The sequence below is a fragment of the Zingiber officinale genome, chromosome 7B (assembly GCF_018446385.1).
Source record: "Zingiber officinale cultivar Zhangliang chromosome 7B, Zo_v1.1, whole genome shotgun sequence".
Classification (NCBI taxonomy): Eukaryota; Viridiplantae; Streptophyta; class Magnoliopsida; order Zingiberales; family Zingiberaceae; genus Zingiber; species Zingiber officinale.
Window position 1 is genome coordinate 92,678,345 of NC_055999.1, and position 21,231 is coordinate 92,699,575.

At 42.7% G+C, this 21,231-nt stretch overlaps 1 protein-coding gene across 1 annotated transcript; it reads right to left on the reverse strand.

The window, feature by feature from the left end:
- Positions 1 to 451: 451 nt before the first annotated feature.
- Positions 452 to 1,748, reverse strand: LOC122003933 (zinc finger CCCH domain-containing protein 2-like). The gene has a single exon (XM_042558898.1). It carries the CDS (start codon positions 1,702 to 1,704, stop codon positions 793 to 795), a length of 912 nt encoding a protein of 303 aa, XP_042414832.1. The 5' UTR covers positions 1,705 to 1,748; the 3' UTR covers positions 452 to 792.
- Positions 1,749 to 21,231: the final 19,483 nt, after the last annotated feature.

Genomic DNA, 21,231 nt, shown 5'->3' on the forward strand with positions numbered 1-21,231 from the left:
TGTGTTTGGGACACTGGCTCAAAGCTTAAAAATGGTTGAGGGAGATGAAACCGTCACCTTCAGGCTGCCCCAAACGATTTATATTAATATTTAAATTTATTTATTTGTATATATTTTATATTTGTTCATGAACTTTCAGCTAGCCCGTACGGTTTAGGGTTCCTCCAGCCAACAGACTTTCGAAAAGTATAGAATCTGACAAAACAATTTGCAATAGTCTGTTTGGTGCTAAAGTCAACAAATTTGATTTAGTACCAAATGCCGCTGTCACAATTTTACCAGCAACCTAGTATTTTCATCTTCTTAATTAGCCGACGACCCACCACCTGTTCTTATAAATCAACACAATAAACTAAAAAGCTTGCTGGAATCATTCGATGTGGATATCCACTTGTTCTTCTCTTTCTCCGATCAAAAATTAAGATTCCACAAATAGAGCAGTAAGTTTGAACTCACTTTACATTAAGCAGCATACTGAAGAACACAGCTAGACATGCAGTATACAAGTTTGGGAGCTCCGAAACAAACAATTACAGGAATTATCCTTCCAAATTACAAAAGGTAGAAAACTTTTTTTCAGAGGTTTTCGACCCAAAAACAAAGCTTTTTTTTATCCAAACAATCTTCAAATATATTCCCGATCTTTGTTTCGGAGCTCCTACCAGAGATTTTTTTCAGCAAATTAAAACAAAAAAAAAAAATCATCTTTGTTATCTAGATCGACTTCACAAGTATTGACAAACTGTTTTGGGGAAAAATACCAACTTTTATGGCGAAGCTGATAGCTTTGATTCAATCCTTCACCAATTCTGACACCCATTCCAAATCCCGCGCCGCCTCTTCCTCGTCTTCCTCGTTCCTCCGGCCAGCAAGAAGCTTGGCTTCCTTTAAGCTCCAATTCGTCGTCGCCTTTTTGTCTTCTGTCGTTCTGCTCGCCGGAGACAGTGGAGGGACGCAAGCGGTCGCCAGGAACCCCGCTTCCACCGTTCGGGTACCAAATGGCATCGAAGATCTCATCTCGCTCAGCCTGAGCTTAGACATCACAGCCACCACGTCCTCCACCGCCACCGGCGACGACGGCGACGAAGATCCGTAAGACGGCGAATACATCGTCGCAGCCGCCAGCGTAGACGTCGGCGATGCAGGCATCACGGCGCCTCCGCACTTTCCCGGCGATCTAGGACTCGACGGAAGAACGACGCGGAGCTGCTCGGGCGAGTGCGCGAAGAAGCAGACGCGGCGGAGGCACGCGGCGCCGTCCTTGCAAGGCTGCGTGCGGTAGCGCGCAGGGTGGAGCCACGTCTCGAACACCCCGTGGGCGTACTCGCATCCGTCGCCGCGGCGACACCGCCCGCCTCCGATGCGGAAGCTCGGGCAAGGCGTGCCGGAGTAGTGGAACCGGCGAGGGTCGCGCCGGCGCGCCTTCTCGCCCGGGTGGGCGTAGGGGCAGTCGGTCCAGTCGTGGGACCGGCCGCGAGGGCAGCGCCGGACCTTGAACTCGTACATGAGGAAATCGTCGCCAGAGAAGGCGTGGGAAACGGAGTCCACACCGTCGTCGAAGAGACGGGGGGAGAGGTCGAGTGGGAGTCCGGCGAGGCCACAGGCGTGTAGGGTTGCATAGTTCATGCCCGAAGCGTCTCCGGAGAGGGTCAGAGGAGGAGCGTGCGCTGCCGGGTCGCGGCGGATATGCTCGCCGGGCGCCATTAAGTAGGGTCGAGGCGAGTTGAGATAAGGGGATATCGATTTCGTAACGGGGTCTGCGTCAGTCAGTTTATAGTGGCGCAAGGAAACTAAGGCGGTTATGGAAGGAGGAGGACGAGAAGCTTGTACGCCACTTCTACGACGATTCTATGATTCTATTCACGTGCGGTTCACGTGAGAGAGAGAGTGCGTGTGAGGGGGGCGGGGGCGGAAGGAAGGAAGCGCCCTCCGTTTTCGTGACTGACCGCTTTCGGTGGCAACGTAAGTCGCAGCATGGCATTGATCTCGCTGCACGAAAAGGCACGTTCCAGAAGGACATGGGTTGGCTGCTGGACGTGGCGAGGAGTGCTGCGTCACATTGAGGCACATTTGTGAGCAATCGTATAGACACCGAGACCAGAGTTTTAAAATAATAATAATAATAAATAAATTATAAAACAAAAGGTAAAATACCTTTAATCTCTGTATTTCCTATTCAGTAATATTTTATCGTTTGTATTTAAAAAATAATATTTAATTTTCTTTGACTAAAAGTCAGATGTAAAATTTTTTTATAAAAAATAATTATACCTTTATCTTATTTTATCATTTTCAATAATAATAATAATAATAATAATAATAATAAAAAAGGGCAAAGTACAGTAAACTAAATTGATTCTTATATCCTTCCATAAAAATTCTCATAAAATTAATACATATACCAATATAAACAACAGAAAACTAATAATTCTGAAAGGGATAACAAGTCAAAAATTCATTCCACCATCTTACCAAACTAAGAAAAATTAGAATTTTAAATTGATAAATCAAAATTAAATAAAGAGAGAACAAAGCTAATTATTAAAACCTACTCTTCATCATCAAATGTGGCATACAATGAAATAGAAGTGATTTTGATTCATCAATTTATAATTCTGACTCTTTTTTGATTCGGTAAAGATCGTGGAATAAGTTTTTGGTTAGTTATCCCTTTTAGAGTTGTTGCTTTTCTGTTGTTTATACATGTGCATGTATAAATTTTGTGAGGATTTTTACCGAAGAATATAATGGTCAATTCAATGTGTTTTTTCGTCTTGAGGTTATTATTGAAAAATGACAAAAAAGAAAAAGGCACAATTGTGTTTTATTCATTATCTGCCATATTTGATGAGGAGGAGGAGATTTTTAATGAATAATTTTATTCCATCTTCATTTGATTTTGATTCATCAAATTTGAATTCTGACTTTTTTTTTGTTTGGTAAGGGTGGTGGAATAAGTTTTTAGCTAGTTATTGTTAGGACCGAAAAGTAGCTAGAGGGGGAGGGGGTGAATAGCTCGGCGCGTGCTCGGTGCTTGACGTTGCTCGTTTCTTCAGAGATATGTGCAGCAGTAATACAAGAAACAAAAACATACAACGCTAACACTTGGGATTTTACTTGGTATCCACCTCACAAGAGGTGACTAGTTCAATGATCCACGCACACACACACACCTCCACTATGAAATACTCCTTTTCGGTAACTACCGAAGGCGGAGAAGCCCTACAAGACTCTCAATACAAGAAGAAAGGAAAGGGAAACAAAATACAAGCGCAAAGCTTACAATGAGTACAGAAAACCCTAACCCTAGCTTCTCTTCTTGGCTTTGATCCGCCTCTTGACTTGGAAACCTCCAAGATCCTTCAAGAACTGGCGATCTGAGCTTTGAGAGCGCTGTGGAGGAGCTGGCGAGAGAGATCTCAGATGAAAACAGTGGAGAGCTACTGAAGGAGACGCCCGCCTGCAGCTCAAATACGACGCAACGGTCGGATCCCGATCGATTCAAAAACTCCCAATCGATCGGGGAGGCTTTGGATCGATCCACGGATCGATCCAGAGCGCCTCTGTGCTCTGGAAAAATGCCTGGATCGATCCACGCATCGATCCAGCGCTTATCGCGCGAAGCAGCAGCGTCCCAATCGATTCACTGATCGATTGGGACCTCTGGATCGATCCACTGATCGATCCAGAGGCTTTCTGTGCGCTGGGAAAAGCCTGGATCGATCCACTTATCGATCCAGCTCCTGGATCGATCCACTGATCGATCCAGCTCTTGGTTTTTGCCCAAAACCAAGTCCGAAGCCTCTCAAACCAACATCCGGTCAACCTTGACCTGTTGGTACATCCTGCCTAGCATTTGGTCACTCCCTTGACCTGCCAGGACTCCCCATCAAGTGTCCGGTCAATCCCTTTGACCTACTTGGACTTTTCTCCTCTTGCCAAGTATCCGGTCAATTCCTTTGACCTACTTGGACTTCCTTCATCATGCCAAGTATCTGGTCACTCTCTTGACCTACTTTCACCTGATGTCTGGTCAACCTTGACCCATCTGGATTTTCCCTCGTGCCTGGCTTCACTCACCAGGACTTCCAATCTGCCTAGCTTCACTTAGGACTTCTTTTCTGCTTGGCTTCACTCACCAGGACTTTCACCTAGTTTCACTCACTAGGATTTTCACTTCTGCCTGGCTTCACTCACCAGGTCTTTCACCTGGCTTCACTCACCAGGATTTTCTCCTGCCTAGCTTCACTCACTAGGTCTTTCACCTGGCTTCACTCACCAGGATTTCCAATCTGCCTAACATCCCAGTTAGGACTTCCCATTCAAGTATCTGGTCAATCCTTGACCTACTTGACTCTTCTTCAATCCACCTTGTATTGTCAAACATCCAAACCCAAACCAAGACTCAAGCTTGGTCAACTAGGTCAACCTTGACCTGAGAGATGTTCCACCAACAATCTTCCCCTTTTTGATGTTTGACAATACCACAATAACACTTACAATACCACATGTAAGTTAGGCTAATCCCATAGCCTAAACCTTCTTCATGTCACTAGGTAATGGAAGCATAAGTTAAGCTCTTCATTCTTCCCCTAAGAGGGCAACTCCCTCTTAGATAATGAAGGCCTAACTTACCCCCTTTCATAAGTCCTTTCATTCTCCCCCTATTGGCACACATCAAACCATGCCCCATTCTTGGGCACACATCAATAAATCCACTTGTTGAAAACTCTCCCCCTGAAGAGTTGCTCATCGTTGTTCACAACTTCACTCGGTGTGATCAACACGACAATGAAAGTCACATACCCTTCATTATCCTTAACCCTACATTCTCCTATTAATGTAGTCAAATTCCCATCATAGAGCATTTTTAACTTAAACCACTTGAATAATGAGGATATCCAATCCCCATTAAAGTTCAAACGCTCAACCTTGAGCATTTTCTGAAAAGAAGGTTAACCACCTTCCAAGGTTCATGAAAAAAATAGTGTTCATGTCTTTAAAAAGTCCCTCCCCCTAAAGACATGGTGGTAACTTCTGTCATTGCACCAACAATGACTTGGAATCCCTAAACCTTTAGGAAACCCAAATTTTGAAGTTGTAAGGTTCAAATATTCAAAACTTTGAAACAAACCTCAACCTAATTTCAATATAGTCTTCCTTAACCAATCCATCCTTGTTTTCAACATGAAAACTCCCTTTTTATGTATACAAATGTATTTTGAGGGGTTTGGAATGGTTACCTAAACTAACATAGGTTCAAAATACTTAAATCAGGCATTCCCAGCCAAAATCAGCAACTTGGATCGATTGGAGTTAGGTTCCAATCGATTGAACCTTGCTGAATCGATCCACTGATCGATTCAGGATGTGTAGATCGATCGACTGATCGATCCAGCGAGCTTCTGCTCACTAGAATTGCCTTCTGAATCGATCCACTGATCGATTCAGGAACTCCAATCGATTCATGGATCGATCGGAGCTCTGATAGTTGCTGAATTTCAAATTCAGCCAACTTCAGAAATCCCTAGAAAATTCTACAAAAATCCAAAAATCATGAAATTTCGTGTAGACATTATTTAGGGCATACTTTATCATGAAAAAATAGTTTTCTATGAAAATACATCATATTTTCAAAGATTGACATATGCTTGAAAACTTGCTAAAAACTTTAGCGTTTTCTTCAAGTTTATGTCTAACTATTCAATGGTGATTACTGTCAAAAGCTAGCCTTCACCAAGGTTTTCCAAAAGCATTTTAAAATAATTTTCAAAACCAATATCTCATCACATTCCTTGGGCTTAATGCACATGACTTGTACATTAGCTTTCCCAATGATGGGAAAACACATAACTATGTGTTTTGATGAACCTAAAACTTAAAAGAATGCACTACATCAACATCTTGAGTTTTGTTCATCTTCATAACATCTCACTTGTATCTAATGTGCACTAAAACACATACAAGTCACCTTATAGTCCTTGTGAGATGTGAGATTTTGGTTTTGCCATATTCTAGAGATCATGCATATCTATCTAGGCATTTTAGAGATATTAGACATCCACCTAGGATGTCACTTGTTGATTCCACTTGTTTATAAATGCCATTTGTTTATACCACTTGTTGGTAAAAATATTTGTCCTTAATTTTAAGGAAATAAACATGATGCATGATTATGTTATGGCATACATCAAAAGTGTTGGTGCAACCTTAGGTCAAGGTTGACCTGGTTGACCAGACTCGAGTTGACTTGACTCGAGTTGTGTTTTGATGTTTGACGAGTTATGTTTGACAATGTTTGACGTGAACAGAAAAGTTGTATCTTGATGTTTTACAAGGATACAAGCTTGGGAGATTGTGGGTGCAACCCGTGGTCAAGGTTGACCTGGTTGACCCGAGGTGAGTTGACCTGACTTGGAAAAGTCCAAGCAGGGAGCTTGGCATGGGAAAAGTCCAAGCAGGGAGTTTGGCATGGTGAAAAGTCCAAGCAGGGAGCTTGGCACGGGAAAAGTCCAAGTATGGAAACTTGGCACGGAAAAGTCCAAGTATGGAAGCTTGGCACATGGGAAGTCGGAGAGGGCTCGGTAGCTCGTTCTCCGGACTGTGGTCAGAGAGGGCTCGGGAGCTCGTTCTCTGGACCTGATGGAAGTCGGAGAGGGCTCGGTAGCTCGTTCTCCGAACTGTGGTCAGAGAGGGCTCGGTAGCTCGTTCTCTGGACCGGATGTGGAAAGTCCTGGTGAGTGAAGCCAGGCAGACGGATAAGTCCTGGTGAGTGAAGCCAGGCAGTTGTGAAAACCCTAGTGAGTGAAGCTAGGTGAAAGTCCTGGTGAGTGAACATTGGAAAACCTAAGTTAGGGCTCGGGTTAACCTAACTTGATTATGAGTTTGATTATGGGTTTTGTCAAACATCAAAAAGGGGGAGATTGTTGGTGCAACCTTAGGTCAAGGTTGACCTGGTTGACCAGACTCGAGTTGACTTGACTCGAGTTGTGTTTTGATGTTTGACGAGTTATATTTGACAATGTTTGACGTGAACAGAAAAGTTGTATCTTGATGTTTTACAAGGATACAAGCTTGGGAGATTGTGGGTGCAACCCGTGGTCAAGGTTGACCTGGTTGACCCGAGGTGAGTTGACCTGACTCGGAAAAGTCCAAGCAGGGAGCTTGGCACGGGAAAAGTCCAAGCAGGGAGCTTGGCATGGGAAAAGTCCTGGTGAGTGAAGCCAGGCAGTGGGAAAGTCCTGGTGAGTGAAGCCAGGCAGTTGGAAAGTCCTGGTGAGTGAAGCCGGGCAGATTGGAAATCCTGGTGAGTGAAGCCAGGTGAAAACCCTAGTGAGTGAAGCTAGGTGAAAGTCCTGGTGAGTGAAGCCGGGCAAGGGAAAATCCAGATGGATCAAGGGTGATCGGACATCTGGTGTTGAGAAGGTCAAGTAGGTCAAAGGAGTGACCGGATACTTGACACGAAGAGAAAAGTCCAAGTGGGTCAAAGGGATTGACCGGACACTTGGTGGGGAGTCTTAGCAGGTCAAGGGAGTGACCGGATGCTAAGCATGATGTACCAACAGGTCAAGGTTGACCGGATGTTGGTTTGGAAGGTTTGGGACTTGGTTTGGGCAAAAACCAAGCTCTGGATCGATCACTGGATCGATCAGTGGATCGATCCAGTGATCACGGTCAGTAACCAAACAGTAGCCTACTGAGTGTTATCTGATCGGTCTGCAGACCGATCAGGAAACAACGATCAGAAGGCAAGAAGTTCGGGAGAAAAGGAAGGGACATGTATGCTGATCGGTCCCTGGACCGATCAGAGGAAGCTCTGATCGGTCCCCAGGACAGCCTGATCGGTCCAGAACTATCCGTTGGCTCACAACGGTCTTCTGTCTTCTGCTGTCTTCTGGTTTCTTCTTCGCAGGTGGATGCAGGTATAAAAGAGGCTGAGGGCTTCTACAGTGTGGTTACTGCTTCTCTTCTTCTTCCTACTCCTGACTGTGATCGAGCTTTGCTGAGCTCCGAAGCTTCGTGTGAGCTTCTTTGATTGAGTTGCTTGTTGGCATTCGTCCGTGAAGTTGGTGCTTCATCCGGGACTTCAGTCGACGAGAAGACAAGCGAGTATTCGTACATTCATTGTGTATTTTGTTCTTGCTCTTCTTTGTATTTCCATATTGTTGTTGCAAGCTAGTGTGGCGAGGTTTCTCCACCCACAAGGAGTAGTTATTAGCCGATTCTCCGGGGACTCATCCACCGACGGATTGATAGGGCTCGTCCACCTTACAGACATGCCGAGGAGTAGGAGTATCACCTCCGAACCTCGTTACATCCATCGAGTTTGAGGTTTGTCTTTTTCCTTTTCGTTTCTACAGTTTCATTTCCGCTGCGCTAACCCTAATCATAGGAAGAAACGAGTAATTTGGGGTCGACTATTCACACCCCCTCCTCTCTAGCCGCGTCCATCGATCCTAACAAAAAGGAGATAATTTTCAAAAGAAAATATCCTATAACTACATGATGTATGAATGTCATGACATGGTATTTTTGTATTTTTCATAATAAGTCATGAATGTAAAATACAAAACTAAAACATGATGTCATGACATATAATGGGCAAACAATCATGGCAAGGTTTAGCATAAATAAAATATACCTAGATTACTTATCTAAGTATCCTTAACCATTTAGCTAACTCAAAATACACCACTTGTTTTAACTTAACACGTTAAACCTTGATTGCCCTAAATGCTTCAAAGGAATGCCAAAACCTAAATTGACATTTCTATTTCTCTTGATTTGTTTATGCCACTTAAAAATTAAGCATATCCTCAAAAGTTGGCACATTCCATTTTTCCACAAGAGTAGCATTTTAAATTAAGGCTTAGATTGGCCTTAAAATTCCTAAGAACATACCAAAATCCCAACTTTGTAGTTCTTATGATTTTCCCAATTTGTGTCACTTAAAATATCATCCAATTTATCAAATTGTGACATATTTTACTCTTCCCAAGAGTAAACATAAATCCATTTCATTTTCAAAGGTTAATAATAACCTTGAAAATGCTCCTAGAGTGTCAATTTCTTCAAAGTTGGGTTAACTACCCTTCCTCTTAGAGTTGACACTCTCTAACCCTTCTATGGAGTAGAGAAAATGCTCCTAGGAACCCAAAACCTATTGGTGCTCCTTGGATGCTCTAGGTATTCACTAGGGATAACTTCCCTAGATACCTTCCTAGTGACCTTGTTCGGCTTCTTAGAAGCCTTAGTCACATTTTCTAGGTCAACCCTAGGAATTTCTTTCCTTGTGACCTTCTTAGTGACTTTCTTAGACTTCTTAGAAGTCTTAGTCACATTTGTTGTTGCAAAGATACTTCTAGGGATGACTTCCCTTGTATCCCTGACTTGACTTCTAGACTTAGGGTTGGTTCCATAGCTATATGGAACCCTATGGTAAGTAGGTACATCCCTTTTGATTTTAGGTTTGTATCCCAAACCTCTATGGCCCTTGGATGACCCTTGTTGTCATAAACCTAGATTTTGCTCATTTTGCCCTTTAAGGATATTTTCCATCCTTTTTAGGGTCTTTTCTAGTTTGTCAAGTCTTGACCTCAAGACTTGATTTTCCATCACTAAGTCCTTAGTTTTTGGTTTTCCATTAAATTCATGAGCATTTTTGTTTCTAGACTTGTAGCTAAAATCCTTAGAGTTTTTGCCTAGACTTTTATCTACATTCTTAGCCCTAAGTGTAGTGGTTTTAGCATGATAAGCTACATGATTTTCTTTAATTTTATCATGCCTCCTATTTTCATGGTAAATAGCATTAAAATGATATAAATTAGTGCTAGTATGCTCTTTACCATAATTTAAAGGGGTAGGCTCAATAAAAGTTACCTTTATTTTTACCTTGGAGGCTCCCCCTTGAATTAAGCTTCCTCCAAGATTCTTGACCACCTTCTTCTTCCCCTTAGGGCATTGACTTTGGTAATGCCCCTTTTGATTGCACAAGAAGCACACAATGTGCTCCTTGCTCTTCTTTGTTCCGGGGATGGTCTCCTTGGGCTTCTCCTTGCCCTTGGATGCCACTTGGCCCTTCTTCTTGGCCAAGTTGAGACACTTGCTCTTGTAGTGCCCATTCTCCCTACACTCAAAACATATAATGTGATTTTTATTTTTAATTGAAATTGTTATACCTTTGCTTGTAGGGGTGACATCTTCTCCTTTTGATCCGGAGGTAGAAGCTTCCTCTTGATCCGAAGATGATACTCCTCCAATAGATTTGACTTGATTCGTGGAGGTGGAAGCTTCTTCATCCTCTTCTTCTCTTGACCCGGATGTGAAGGATTCTTCTTGCTCTTGATCCAGTGTCAATGAAGATTGCTCCCCCTCAATCCTAGAGGTGGAGACTTCACCTTCATCTTCATCCTCTTATACATCAAACAAGGAATATACTCCTTCCTTGCTCTTTTGATTGCTCTCCTTTGAGGATGAAGCTTCTTCTTGGACTTCTTCTTCGGAAGTTGAGCATCTCTCAACTTCGAAATCCTCCTCTCGGTCTTGCTCCAATGAGTCGCCCTTTTTAGATTTTTCTTGGCTTGGTACAGTGGAGGAGATCTCATGAGTCTTTGCCAATTTGCTCCATAGCTCCTTGGCATCTTCAAACTCTCCAATTTGCTCCAAAATGTGGTTAGGCAATAGATTGACCAAAAGCTTGGTCACTTTTTCATTGGTCTCACATCTTTGGATTTGTTTTTAGCTCCATTTGCTCTTCTTGATAATTTTGCCCTTTGAATTTCTTGGAGCCTCGAAGCCTTCAATAAGAGCAAACCATTGCTCTATCTCCATCATCAAGAAATTTTCGATTCTTGATCTCCAAGAATCGAAACTTGTCATTGTAAATGGTGGAGGCACCCTCGTGTCAAATCCAAGTCCATCTTGGAATTGCATCTTGAAGTTGAGCTTCTTTAATTCTTTGACTTGATGAATTTGCTCCAACTTCTTCATCCTCTAGCTTTTCTTGTTATGTTTGCCCCTTTCGGCGATGATTCCGGTGAAGAGCGACCTCGCTCTGATACCACTTGTTAGGACCGAAAAGTAGCTAGAGGGGGGGTGAATAGCTCGGCGCGTGCTCGGTGCTTGACGTTGCTCGTTTCTTCAGAGATATGTGCAGCGGTAATACAAGAAACAAAAACATACAACGCTAACACTTGGGATTTTACTTGGTATCCACCTCACAAGAGGTGACTAGTCCAAGGATCCACGCACACACACACACCTCCACTATGAAACACTCCTTTTCGGTAACTACCGAAGGCGGAGAAGCCCTACAAGACTCTCAATACAAGAAGAAAGGAAAGGGAAACAAAATACAAGCGCAAAGCTTACAATGAGTACAGAAAACCCTAACCCTAGCTTCTCTTCTTGGATTTGATCCGCCTCTTGACTTGGAAACCTCCAAGATCCTTCAAGAACTGGCGATCTGAGCTTTGAGAGCGCTGTGGAGGAGCTGGCGAGAGATATCTCAGATGAAAACAGTGGAGAGCTACTGAAGGAGACGCCCGCCTGCAGCTCAAATACGACGCAACGGTCGGATCCCGATCGATTCGAAAACTCCCAATCGATCGGGGAAGCTTTGGATCGATCCACGGATCGATCCAGAGCGCCTCTGTGCTATGGAAAAATGCCTGGATAGATCCACGCATCGATCCAGCGCTTATCGCGCGAAGCAGCAGCGTCCCAATCGATTCACTGATCGATTGGGACCTCTGGATCGATCCACTGATCGATCCAGAGGCTTTCTGTGCGCTGGGAAAAGCCTGGATCGATCCACTGATCGATCCATCTCTTGGTTTTTGCCCAAAACCAAGTCCGAAGCCTCTCAAACCAACATCCGGTCAACCTTGACCTGTTGGTACATCCTGCCTAGCATTTGGTCACTCCCTTGACCTGCCAGGACTCCCCATCAAGTGTCCGGTCAATCCCTTTGACCTACTTAGACTTTTCTCCTCTTGCCAAGTATCCGGTCAATTCCTTTCCGGTCAATTCCTTTGACCTACTTGGACTTTCCTTCATCATGCCAAGTATCCGGTCACTCTCTTGACTTACTTGGACTTTCACCTGATGTCTGGTCAACCTTGACCCATCTGGATTTTCCCTCGTGCCTGGCTTCACTCACTAGGACTTCCAATCTGCCTAGCTTCACTCACTAGGACTTCTTTTCTGCCTGTCTTCACTCACCAGGACTTCTCTTCTGCCTGGCTTCACTCACCAGGACTTTCACCTAGGTTCACTCACTAGGATTTTCACTTTTGTCTGGCTTCACTCAACAGGTCTTTCACCTGGCTTCACTCACCAGGATTTTCTCCTGCCTAGCTTCACTCACTAGGTCTTTCACCTGGCTTCACTCACCAGGATTTTCTCCTGCCTAGCTTCACTCACTAGGTCTTTCACCTGGCTTCACTCACCAGGATTTCCAATCTGCCTAACATCCCAGTTAGGACTTCTCATTCAAGTATCTGGTCAATCCTTGACCTACTTGACTCTTCTTCAATCCACCTTGTATTGTCAAACATCAAAACCCAAACCAAGACTCAAGCTTGGTCAACCAGGTCAACCTTGACCTGAGAGATGTTGCACCAACAGTTATCTCTTTCAGAGTTATTGTTTTTCTGTTGTTTATGTTGGTGCATATATGAATTTTATGAGGGTTTTTACCCAAGGATATAATGGTCAATTCGATATATATATTTCCCCTTTTGAGATATTATATATCGAAAAATGATTAAAAAAAAGATAATGACACAATTATCTTTTATAAGATTTCTTACATTTGACTTTTGGTCAAGGAGGATTAAATGTAATATTTTAAACATAGGGGGACAAAATACGGTTGGCACAGCGGGGCCGGTAATAGGAGATGAATTGTTTGTAAAACGAAATGTCTTTTTAGTTCTTTCAACTCAGATTAGTAGCAACGGTATAATTATAAAAATTAAATTAAACAACTATAAAATGAAAGAAGAGGCACAAGATTTACTTAGTTACAACATAGGTGGTTGTTTATCCAAGACAAATGAAAAGCTATAAAAAGTCTCTTTCGATAAAGGCGGAGAAGCCTCTTACACTCGTTGAATGCTCAGACAATTGCTAGGAAATGAATACAAAAGTTGATGATTAATTCCTAGGTCCAGGGGTCTTTTTATAGCCCTTGGAAAATCTTATCCGAGACTAGAAGGCGCCTCCAACAAGCTGGAAAGTGCCTCCAGCAAGGTAAGAAAGGATAAAACTTTATCCTTCGCCAACGATAATTTTTGCCTAGTTAAAGGCGCCTTCAAGTGATTGAAGGCGCCTTCCATGAAGGGTTAAAGGTGCCTTCAATAGCTTGAAGGCGCCTTCCACCAAAAAGGTGCGAGGGCACCTTCAATCCACTTGAGGACACCTTCAGCAGCTACTATCGAGCTCCAAGTCTTCTCCTTTGGCTCTTCTGTTGCTCCGCTCGCTTGAGTGATTTCAGGCAATTGGAATAGGGCTCACCCGAACTCATTTTCCGACCTTCTACTCGAGCAGTATTCCTCCCCGACTTCTCATCCCTCAGACCGTCACACACGTGTAGGCGCTGCGGGGACCAGCAAGACGGGGTGAATTGCCTGAAACTAAAAGTTACCCTCCTCAAAGCTTTTCAACTCTAAAATAAAGCAACACGTAATAACAAAACAAAATAACAGAAAAGAAATGAAACTCATCTATTTGACTTGGTTACAACCGAGACGGTTGTTAATCCAAGACGGTGGAAAGGCGCACTAAAAGAGTCTCCTTCTCTGAAGGCGGAGAAGTCTTTTACACTTTGACAGCACAGTAGTTGCTAAGAGAATAAGAGTACAAGAGTTGCTTTTTTGTTCGTTTTCGTTGTTCCCTAAAGCTGCCCGAGACCCTCCTTTATATAGGGGTTTTCGTTGTTCGTTTTCGTTTTCGTTGTCTCCTGCTGAGTTGGCCCAATTAAAATGCTCGACTGAGTCTCTGGATAAACTTGGGTTCGGTCGACTGATCATGAGGTTTAGTCGACCGATCACTTCACCGCTGGCTGATGTGATGCTGATGTGTCACCAACGGCTGTGCTCTGATGCAAAGGGATTCGGTCGACCGATCAGGGTGTTCGGTCGACCGAACCATTGACAAGTCAACTTCTAGTTGACTTGTTCTGGTTCGGCTTCCTTGGGTGATTTCGGCCATCCGGAATAGGGCTCACCTGAACCCAGTTTTCAGTCTTCTCCTCGAGCAGTCTTCCGTCGCGGCTTTACATCCCTCGAACGCCGCGCACGTTCTTCACGTCCACCGGTGTACTCTTCCGCAGCTCTCTCGTCCTTCGGACGCACCGAGCCCGTCGACTCCCTTCCCGTGCCGTCCTTCTCGCTAGCTGCGTCTTCCGCTCGACTTCCTGCGCTCCTAAGTTCCTGCACACTTAGACACAGGGATCAGACAAACAAGACCTAACCTAAACTTGGTTGATCACATCAAAACTACCACGGGGTCCAACAATCTCCCCCTTTTTAATGTGCATCAACCCAAGTTCAGGTTAGGGTAAAATAAAGATATAGTAATTTAAAGAAATTACTAAACTAACAATTCAGGCATAATTTTACAATTTTAAAATAAATTGCAAGACGAAAAATTTATACTAAGATAAAAGATGAAAAATTTATACTAAGATAAACTCCCCCTTAACTGAACTTATCTTTATTCTCCCTCTTTGCTCACAGCAAAAACGGAGTACGAAAATATTATCAAAGTCTTTTGAAAAAGATTTTTTTAAAAAAAAAATTTGGAGAATTTCTAAGAAAATGTTAAAAAAACTTTTCAAAGCATTATTTAATTCTTACTTTAATGCTTTTATCAGAAAGTTAATTAAACATTTTATTTCGATATTTCGGCTTCCAAGTCGTGGCGAGGCACTAGGTTTTCTTGGTTATTGGAGCAATAATCACTTCCTTAGACAAGGCTTCATAAAAAATTATTTAATTTACTCGTTGTTAAGCTCTAACTTATATAGTTTTTAATTTAGTAAAGATTTTGGAATCCAATAAAGATTCCTTCCTATAGGATTAATTAACAAACTTAGGGGGTACATAGTTTCTTGGTATTTTCCTAAGTTGACTCTGATACTTCCTTATGTACCAATTTAATTTTCCATATAACTTTATTTTTGAATGTGGAAAAACATTTTTAAAACATGCATCAGTTTTCAATTTTTTAATTTCTAATTTTAAAATTTCATTTTCTGATTTTAAATATTCATTTTCCTTTTCTACTTTATCTAATTCTTTAGAAAGAGCTTTAATAAAATGAAATGACTGTTTAGGGTTTAGGGCACGTACCTTACTTACCTCTGTTGGGAATTTGGGGCCGCAAAAACCGCTTTTTCGCGTTGCGGAAACCCCGATTCCCATGCCACCGGATCCGTGCGAAGTAAAATAAAATAAAAATTTACGTGTACGAGTTTCTTACATCTAGATCTACACTAGAACTATATGGTTAAGAGATTTACCCTTGATGCGAAGCCCTTCGCAATCCCGCTCGTCCAAAGGTTCGCCGGATCTCGAGATCGTCAAGTGTACGATCCTCTAGAAGTATCCACACGAACAAACTAGGTGGAGAAGACCAAACAAAGGTGTGCTAGCACCTTAGATGGTTCAGCCAAGGGAGGAGAGGGAGAAGAAAATTGAGAGCAAGAGGAAGAAGATGGAATGAATGCCTTGAATGAAAAAATCAATCTCATCCACACTAAAGGTGGCCGACCACATTATGGCTTATAACCCCCATGGAATATCAAGAGTCAAGTCTCTTGATCTCTTCCATGAGGTGACATTTGGTCAAGTCAAACTTGACTAAATGAAGAAGTCTTGATGATGTGGCATTGGTCAAGTCAAAGTCAAGTCAAAACTTGACTCTTCATCTTCCTACTTAAGTCAAGTCAAACTTGACAACTTCTCTCCCTTTGGTTGATCTAATCAAACCATTTGATTCAAGCTAATTTAATATAATGAATCTAATTCATTTAATTAAATTGATTCAATGAGTCATAATCTAAATTAGACTTATTGAAAACATGAATCAAATTGAGTCCAACTCAATTAGTTCAATTAGGATTACTCTTAATCCAATTTGATTCATCACATGAATCTAATCCTCTTGGTTCATCATATGAACCTAATCTCCATCTAATTGTCCTTTGTGTGTGACCCTATAGATTCTTATAACGTTGGTAATGCTCCTAAACCCATTTAGAAGCATAAGTAATGAGCGGTATCTAGCAACACATCATTACTACCCAAGTTATAAGAATGTTGAGATCTAACATCACCTTGTGACTACTAATTGTGACTCCTCACAATATATGACATTGTCCTTCTATCCTAGACATCTAGATTGATCAATGTGAGGTATAGACCGTGTCATCCTCTAATCAATCTAAATCTTGAACTCTAAGTAGACTCACTCAATCAAATAAGCTCAATATCTCATATTGACTCATTTGGGCATGACCATGTACTTCGTGGTCTCACTCTATCAAAAATATCGATGTCGCTCCCGTCATATAGGAGGGATAGATCCCATCTACATCACTCACATCCCTCTGCATAATTCGTTACATACCCAGTAATCACTTTTATAGTCCACCCAGTTACGGGTGACGTTTGACGAAACCAAAGTACATAACTCCTTATGTAGGGAACCATGGTGACTTCAGGTCCAAGGACTAGTAGTCATACTAATAGTCACATGAGAAAGTATATGACACTCATATAACAATACATGATACTTTCTCATGGCAGGTCATTCAGTATACATTCTCCAATGCATACCCATGTGTCAACTTGATATCTCTATATCCATGACTTGTGAGATCAAGTCATTGAGTTGACCTACATGCTAGTCTTATTGCATTAACATTATCCCTGAATGTTAATACTCGACTATGAATGATTAAAAGTAGTGTTCCCTATATCATCTCACTATCGGTTCAACTAACCGATTGATATAGGTAAGAACCCTCTACTCAAAGACGCTATTATACTTAGTTATTTGGCACCAATACAAGTAAGTATAATAACCAAAATAAATGTCTTTATTAATATACAAGAATATGATACAATGAGTCTATACAACAATCATCAAATGATTGACTCTAGGGCTCTAACTAACAACCTCGTCCTGCGATGCTCCCGCTTCATCATAGATTTCTTCTTCTTCTGTTGTTCCTCCCCCTTCATCTATGCTCATTTCTGAGCTAAATGTTTCTTCTAGCTGATGGTTGGCCATCAGTGCTAATCCCGGGAATTCTTCGACTTCGGATTCGGAGGACGATGAATCATCCCATGTGGCCTTTAGGTTGTGTTTGGGTCGAGCTGGCTTCTTACTCTTTACTTTACTTTTACTCTTCAGTTTTGGGCAGTCATCTTTGATATATCCTTCTTCGTTGCAATTGTAGCAATGAACCACCCTTTTCTTTTGCTGGAGCTTTTTCGACTGCGATCTAAATTTATTAAATTTAAAAAATTTATTAAAGCGTCTTACCAGTAGTGCCGCTTCGGATTTGTCGACCGAGACTTCGGATTCAGAACCGTTTATTCTTGCCTTTAAGGCAATGTTCTGACTAGACTTCTCTACTCCATTGGGCTCTGCAACACGAGATTCGTGAAGTTCAAAAGTAGAAAACAAAGGTTCAAGAGTACTTACCTCGAAGTCCTTAGAGATGTAGTACGCATCTACTAAGGAGGTCCACTCGGGAGTTCTCGGGAAGGTGTTGAGCGCGTACCGGATCGAGTCCCGGTTCGTTACTTCTTCTCCAAGCTTGGTTAGTTGCGTGATCAGCTCTTCGATCCTTGCTTAGAGTTGCGCTACCTTTTCGCCTTGGTTCATCCGGAGGTTCGTCAACTGGGTCCGGAGGATGTCGCGTCTTGCTAGCTTCGCTTCGAAAGTACCTTCGTAAAGCTCTAGGAATTTTTCCCAGAGATCTTTCGTGGAGTCATAGCTTCCGATCCGATTTACCTCCTGAGGTGGCAGAACGCTGAGCAGGTGGAACTCAACCTTTTCGTTGGCGACAAAATCGACTTGCTCCTTCTTGCTCCACGTGTTTTCTTCTTTATCTTTCGGCGCTGCATATCCATATTTCATTATTAAAAGTATATCAAATTCAGTTTTAAAGAATACCTCCATTTTTCGCTTCCATGTAGCGAAATATCCGTCGAACTTTGGGGGGTGAATGTTCGCGCCGGTCATTATTCTGATCTTTGTGCTACAGATGGCGGTTAGTCCCTTTGAGGCGATTGGGCTCTAATACCACTTGTAGGCGCAGCAGGGACCGACAAGAGGGGGTTGAATTGCCTGAAACTAAAAGTTATCCTCCTCAAAGCTTTTCAACTCTAAAATAAAGCAACACTTAATAACAAAACAAAATAACAGAAAAGAAATTAAACTCAGCTATTTGACTTGGTTACAACCGAGACGGTTATTAATCCAAGGCGGTGGAAAAGCGCACTAAAAGAGTCTCCTTCTCTGAAGGCGGAGAAGTCTTTTACACTTTGACAGCACAGTAGTTGCTAAGAGAATGAGAGTACAAGAGTTGCCTTTTCGTTCATTTTCGTTGTTCCCTAAAGCTGCCCGAGACCCTCCTTTATATAGGGGTTCTAGAGCTTATCGGATGACTTGATCTTCGGGATCAAGTTTTGACTCGAGAGGGATCGGTCGACCGATCCCCAGGTTCGGTCGACCGAACCTGCTGTACCTACCCAGTCTTCCGTCCAGGTGCAGTCTCTGTGGATCGAGCTTGGGTTCGGTCGACCGATCCTTATGTTCGATCGACCGATCGGCCAACGGTCTCCAGCGTAGTTGGCCCGATTAAAATGCTCGACTGAGTCTCTGGATAAACTTGGGTTTGGTCGACCGATCATGAGGTTCGGTCGACCGATCACTTCACCGCTGGCTGATGTGATGCTGACGTGTCACCAATGGCTGTGCTCTAATGCAAAGGGATTCGGTCGACCGATCAGGGTGTTTGGTCGACCGAACCATTGATAAGTCAACTTCCAGTTGACTTGTTCTGGTTCGGCTTCCTTGGGTGATTTCGGCCATCCGGAATAGGGCTCACCCGAACCCAGTTCCAGGCTTCTCCTCGAGCAGTCTTCCATCCCAGCTTTACGTTCCTCGAACACCGCGCACGTTCTTCATGCCCACCGGTGTACTCTTCCACAGCTCTCTCGTCCTTCGGACACACCGAGCCCGTTGGCTCCCTTCCTGTGCCGTCCTTCTCGCTAGCTGCGTCTTCCGCTCGACTTCCTGCGCTCCTAAGTTCCTGCACACTTAGACACAGGGATCAGACAAATAGGACCTAACCTAAACTTGGTTGATCACATCAAAACTACCACGGGGTCCAACAACACGTTCTTCTCGTCTGTCGGTGTACTCTTCCGTAGCTCCTTGTCCCTCGGATGCACCGAGACCGTCGTCTCTCTTCCTGTAACATCCTTCTAGCTAGTTGTATCTTCCGCTCGATTTTTTATATTTGTAAGCTCCTGCACATATAGACACAAGGATCAAATACACAAGACCTAACTTAACTTGGTTGATCACATCAAAACTACCACGGGGTACTAATAAATACTACTAAATAGAAAATATAGGAGTTAAAGGTATCTTACCTAAAAAAGGATGAGGCCAGGGAGTTGAATATGTCATATGTAATATGATAATTTATAAATTTCTGAATTGATAAAAAAATACATTATACTTTGATATTTATCAAAAGGCATACTCAATTGCTTGTTATTCCCCTTCCATCTCTTCGGCCAACCTCGCTTTCTCTCTTTTATTTTCTCTCTTCTTTTTCCTCTTCTATGCATACAACCTTTTCTCTCTTTCCTCTCATCTCTTCTATTTCCTCTATCTTTGACATGAATGCATAATTATATTTGTGCGGTTTGTACTAACGGTTTAACTCAGGCTTTGATGAATGACAAGTGAGTTAAGTTAGGCTTTTTTATGATCTAATTGTTTTATCGAGTGTGCAAAAATTGACGAGTCCAATAGACCGGACACCAGGCTAAAATTCAGCTAGGTCCGCGGGACCGGATAGATGATGCAAAGTCCAGATAGGTCAAAGGGTCAACCGAATATCTGACAGGAAGTCTAGTTAGGTCCATGGGACCGGACAACCGGCAGAAGTCTAGTTAGGTCTGCGGACCGGACAACTGGCATGAAAACTTGGTGGGTCAGAAGACTAGTCAAACCAACTGCAAGATGGTAAGAAAAGGTAAGTCACTGGAGGAGAGTGACTTTGTGAGGGCGCGTCCCAGTTGAGGGACAGTAGGCGTCGGTCCAACTTAGGTCTATTTTGGATCTCTAATCTGAAACTTTGAGTAGTTCCTAGTCCTGTGAGGGCATGAACTAATTACTATTTCTTATTTTTCACTGTGTTAACTTTGTTTTACATGTTAGATGTTTTAGTTTTAGATTAACATAACTTGTAGGGCAAAAGGAGCAAAAAACCTTCGGATGAACAGAACCCGAAGGTGCCTTCAATGGCCATGGAAGGCACCTTTGCACTGTTCATGAAAGGCGTCTTCAATGACTTAAAGGCGCCTTCCACAGGATAGAATTCAGACCTTATTGCGGATAGAAGCCAGGTTGTTTGGGATCAAATTTCTCGGGTTGGAGGTGCCTTCAATGGCTATGGAAGGCGCCTTCCAAGCTCTTTATAAGGATGCTCGCCCAAAGCTTCAAACACAACTTCTATACGAGCTTCCATGCGATCCTTTGGGCTTCCAAGTGCTGCTACTTCGTCCTCCTGCTGTGCTGCGAAGCAGCTATGCCCGACAACCATTCTGAGGACTTCCGATCATGGATGACAGCCTGACATCAACAAACAAGCGTTCGGACTTCAATTCTTACTTGTTGGTGATGAAGCTATTTTGTTAAATTTAATTCTGCACAAAGGAAAGTGTAGCCTGTTACACTTTTCTATTTCTTATCCTGTACTTGATTTCCTCTTTCGAAGGTACCGAAAGAGGTATTTTAGTGGATTGCCCATCGATAGGTCCGCGGACCTGAGTCTTGGAGTAGAAATCGCCGAAAGCTTTGAACCAAGTAAATCGACCTTGTTTTCTTATGTTCTTCTTTTTTTTACTTAATTTTCGTTGTGCGTACTTTTGATTTCAAAATGAAAAAGATGAATTTTCAAAACCACGTGATTCA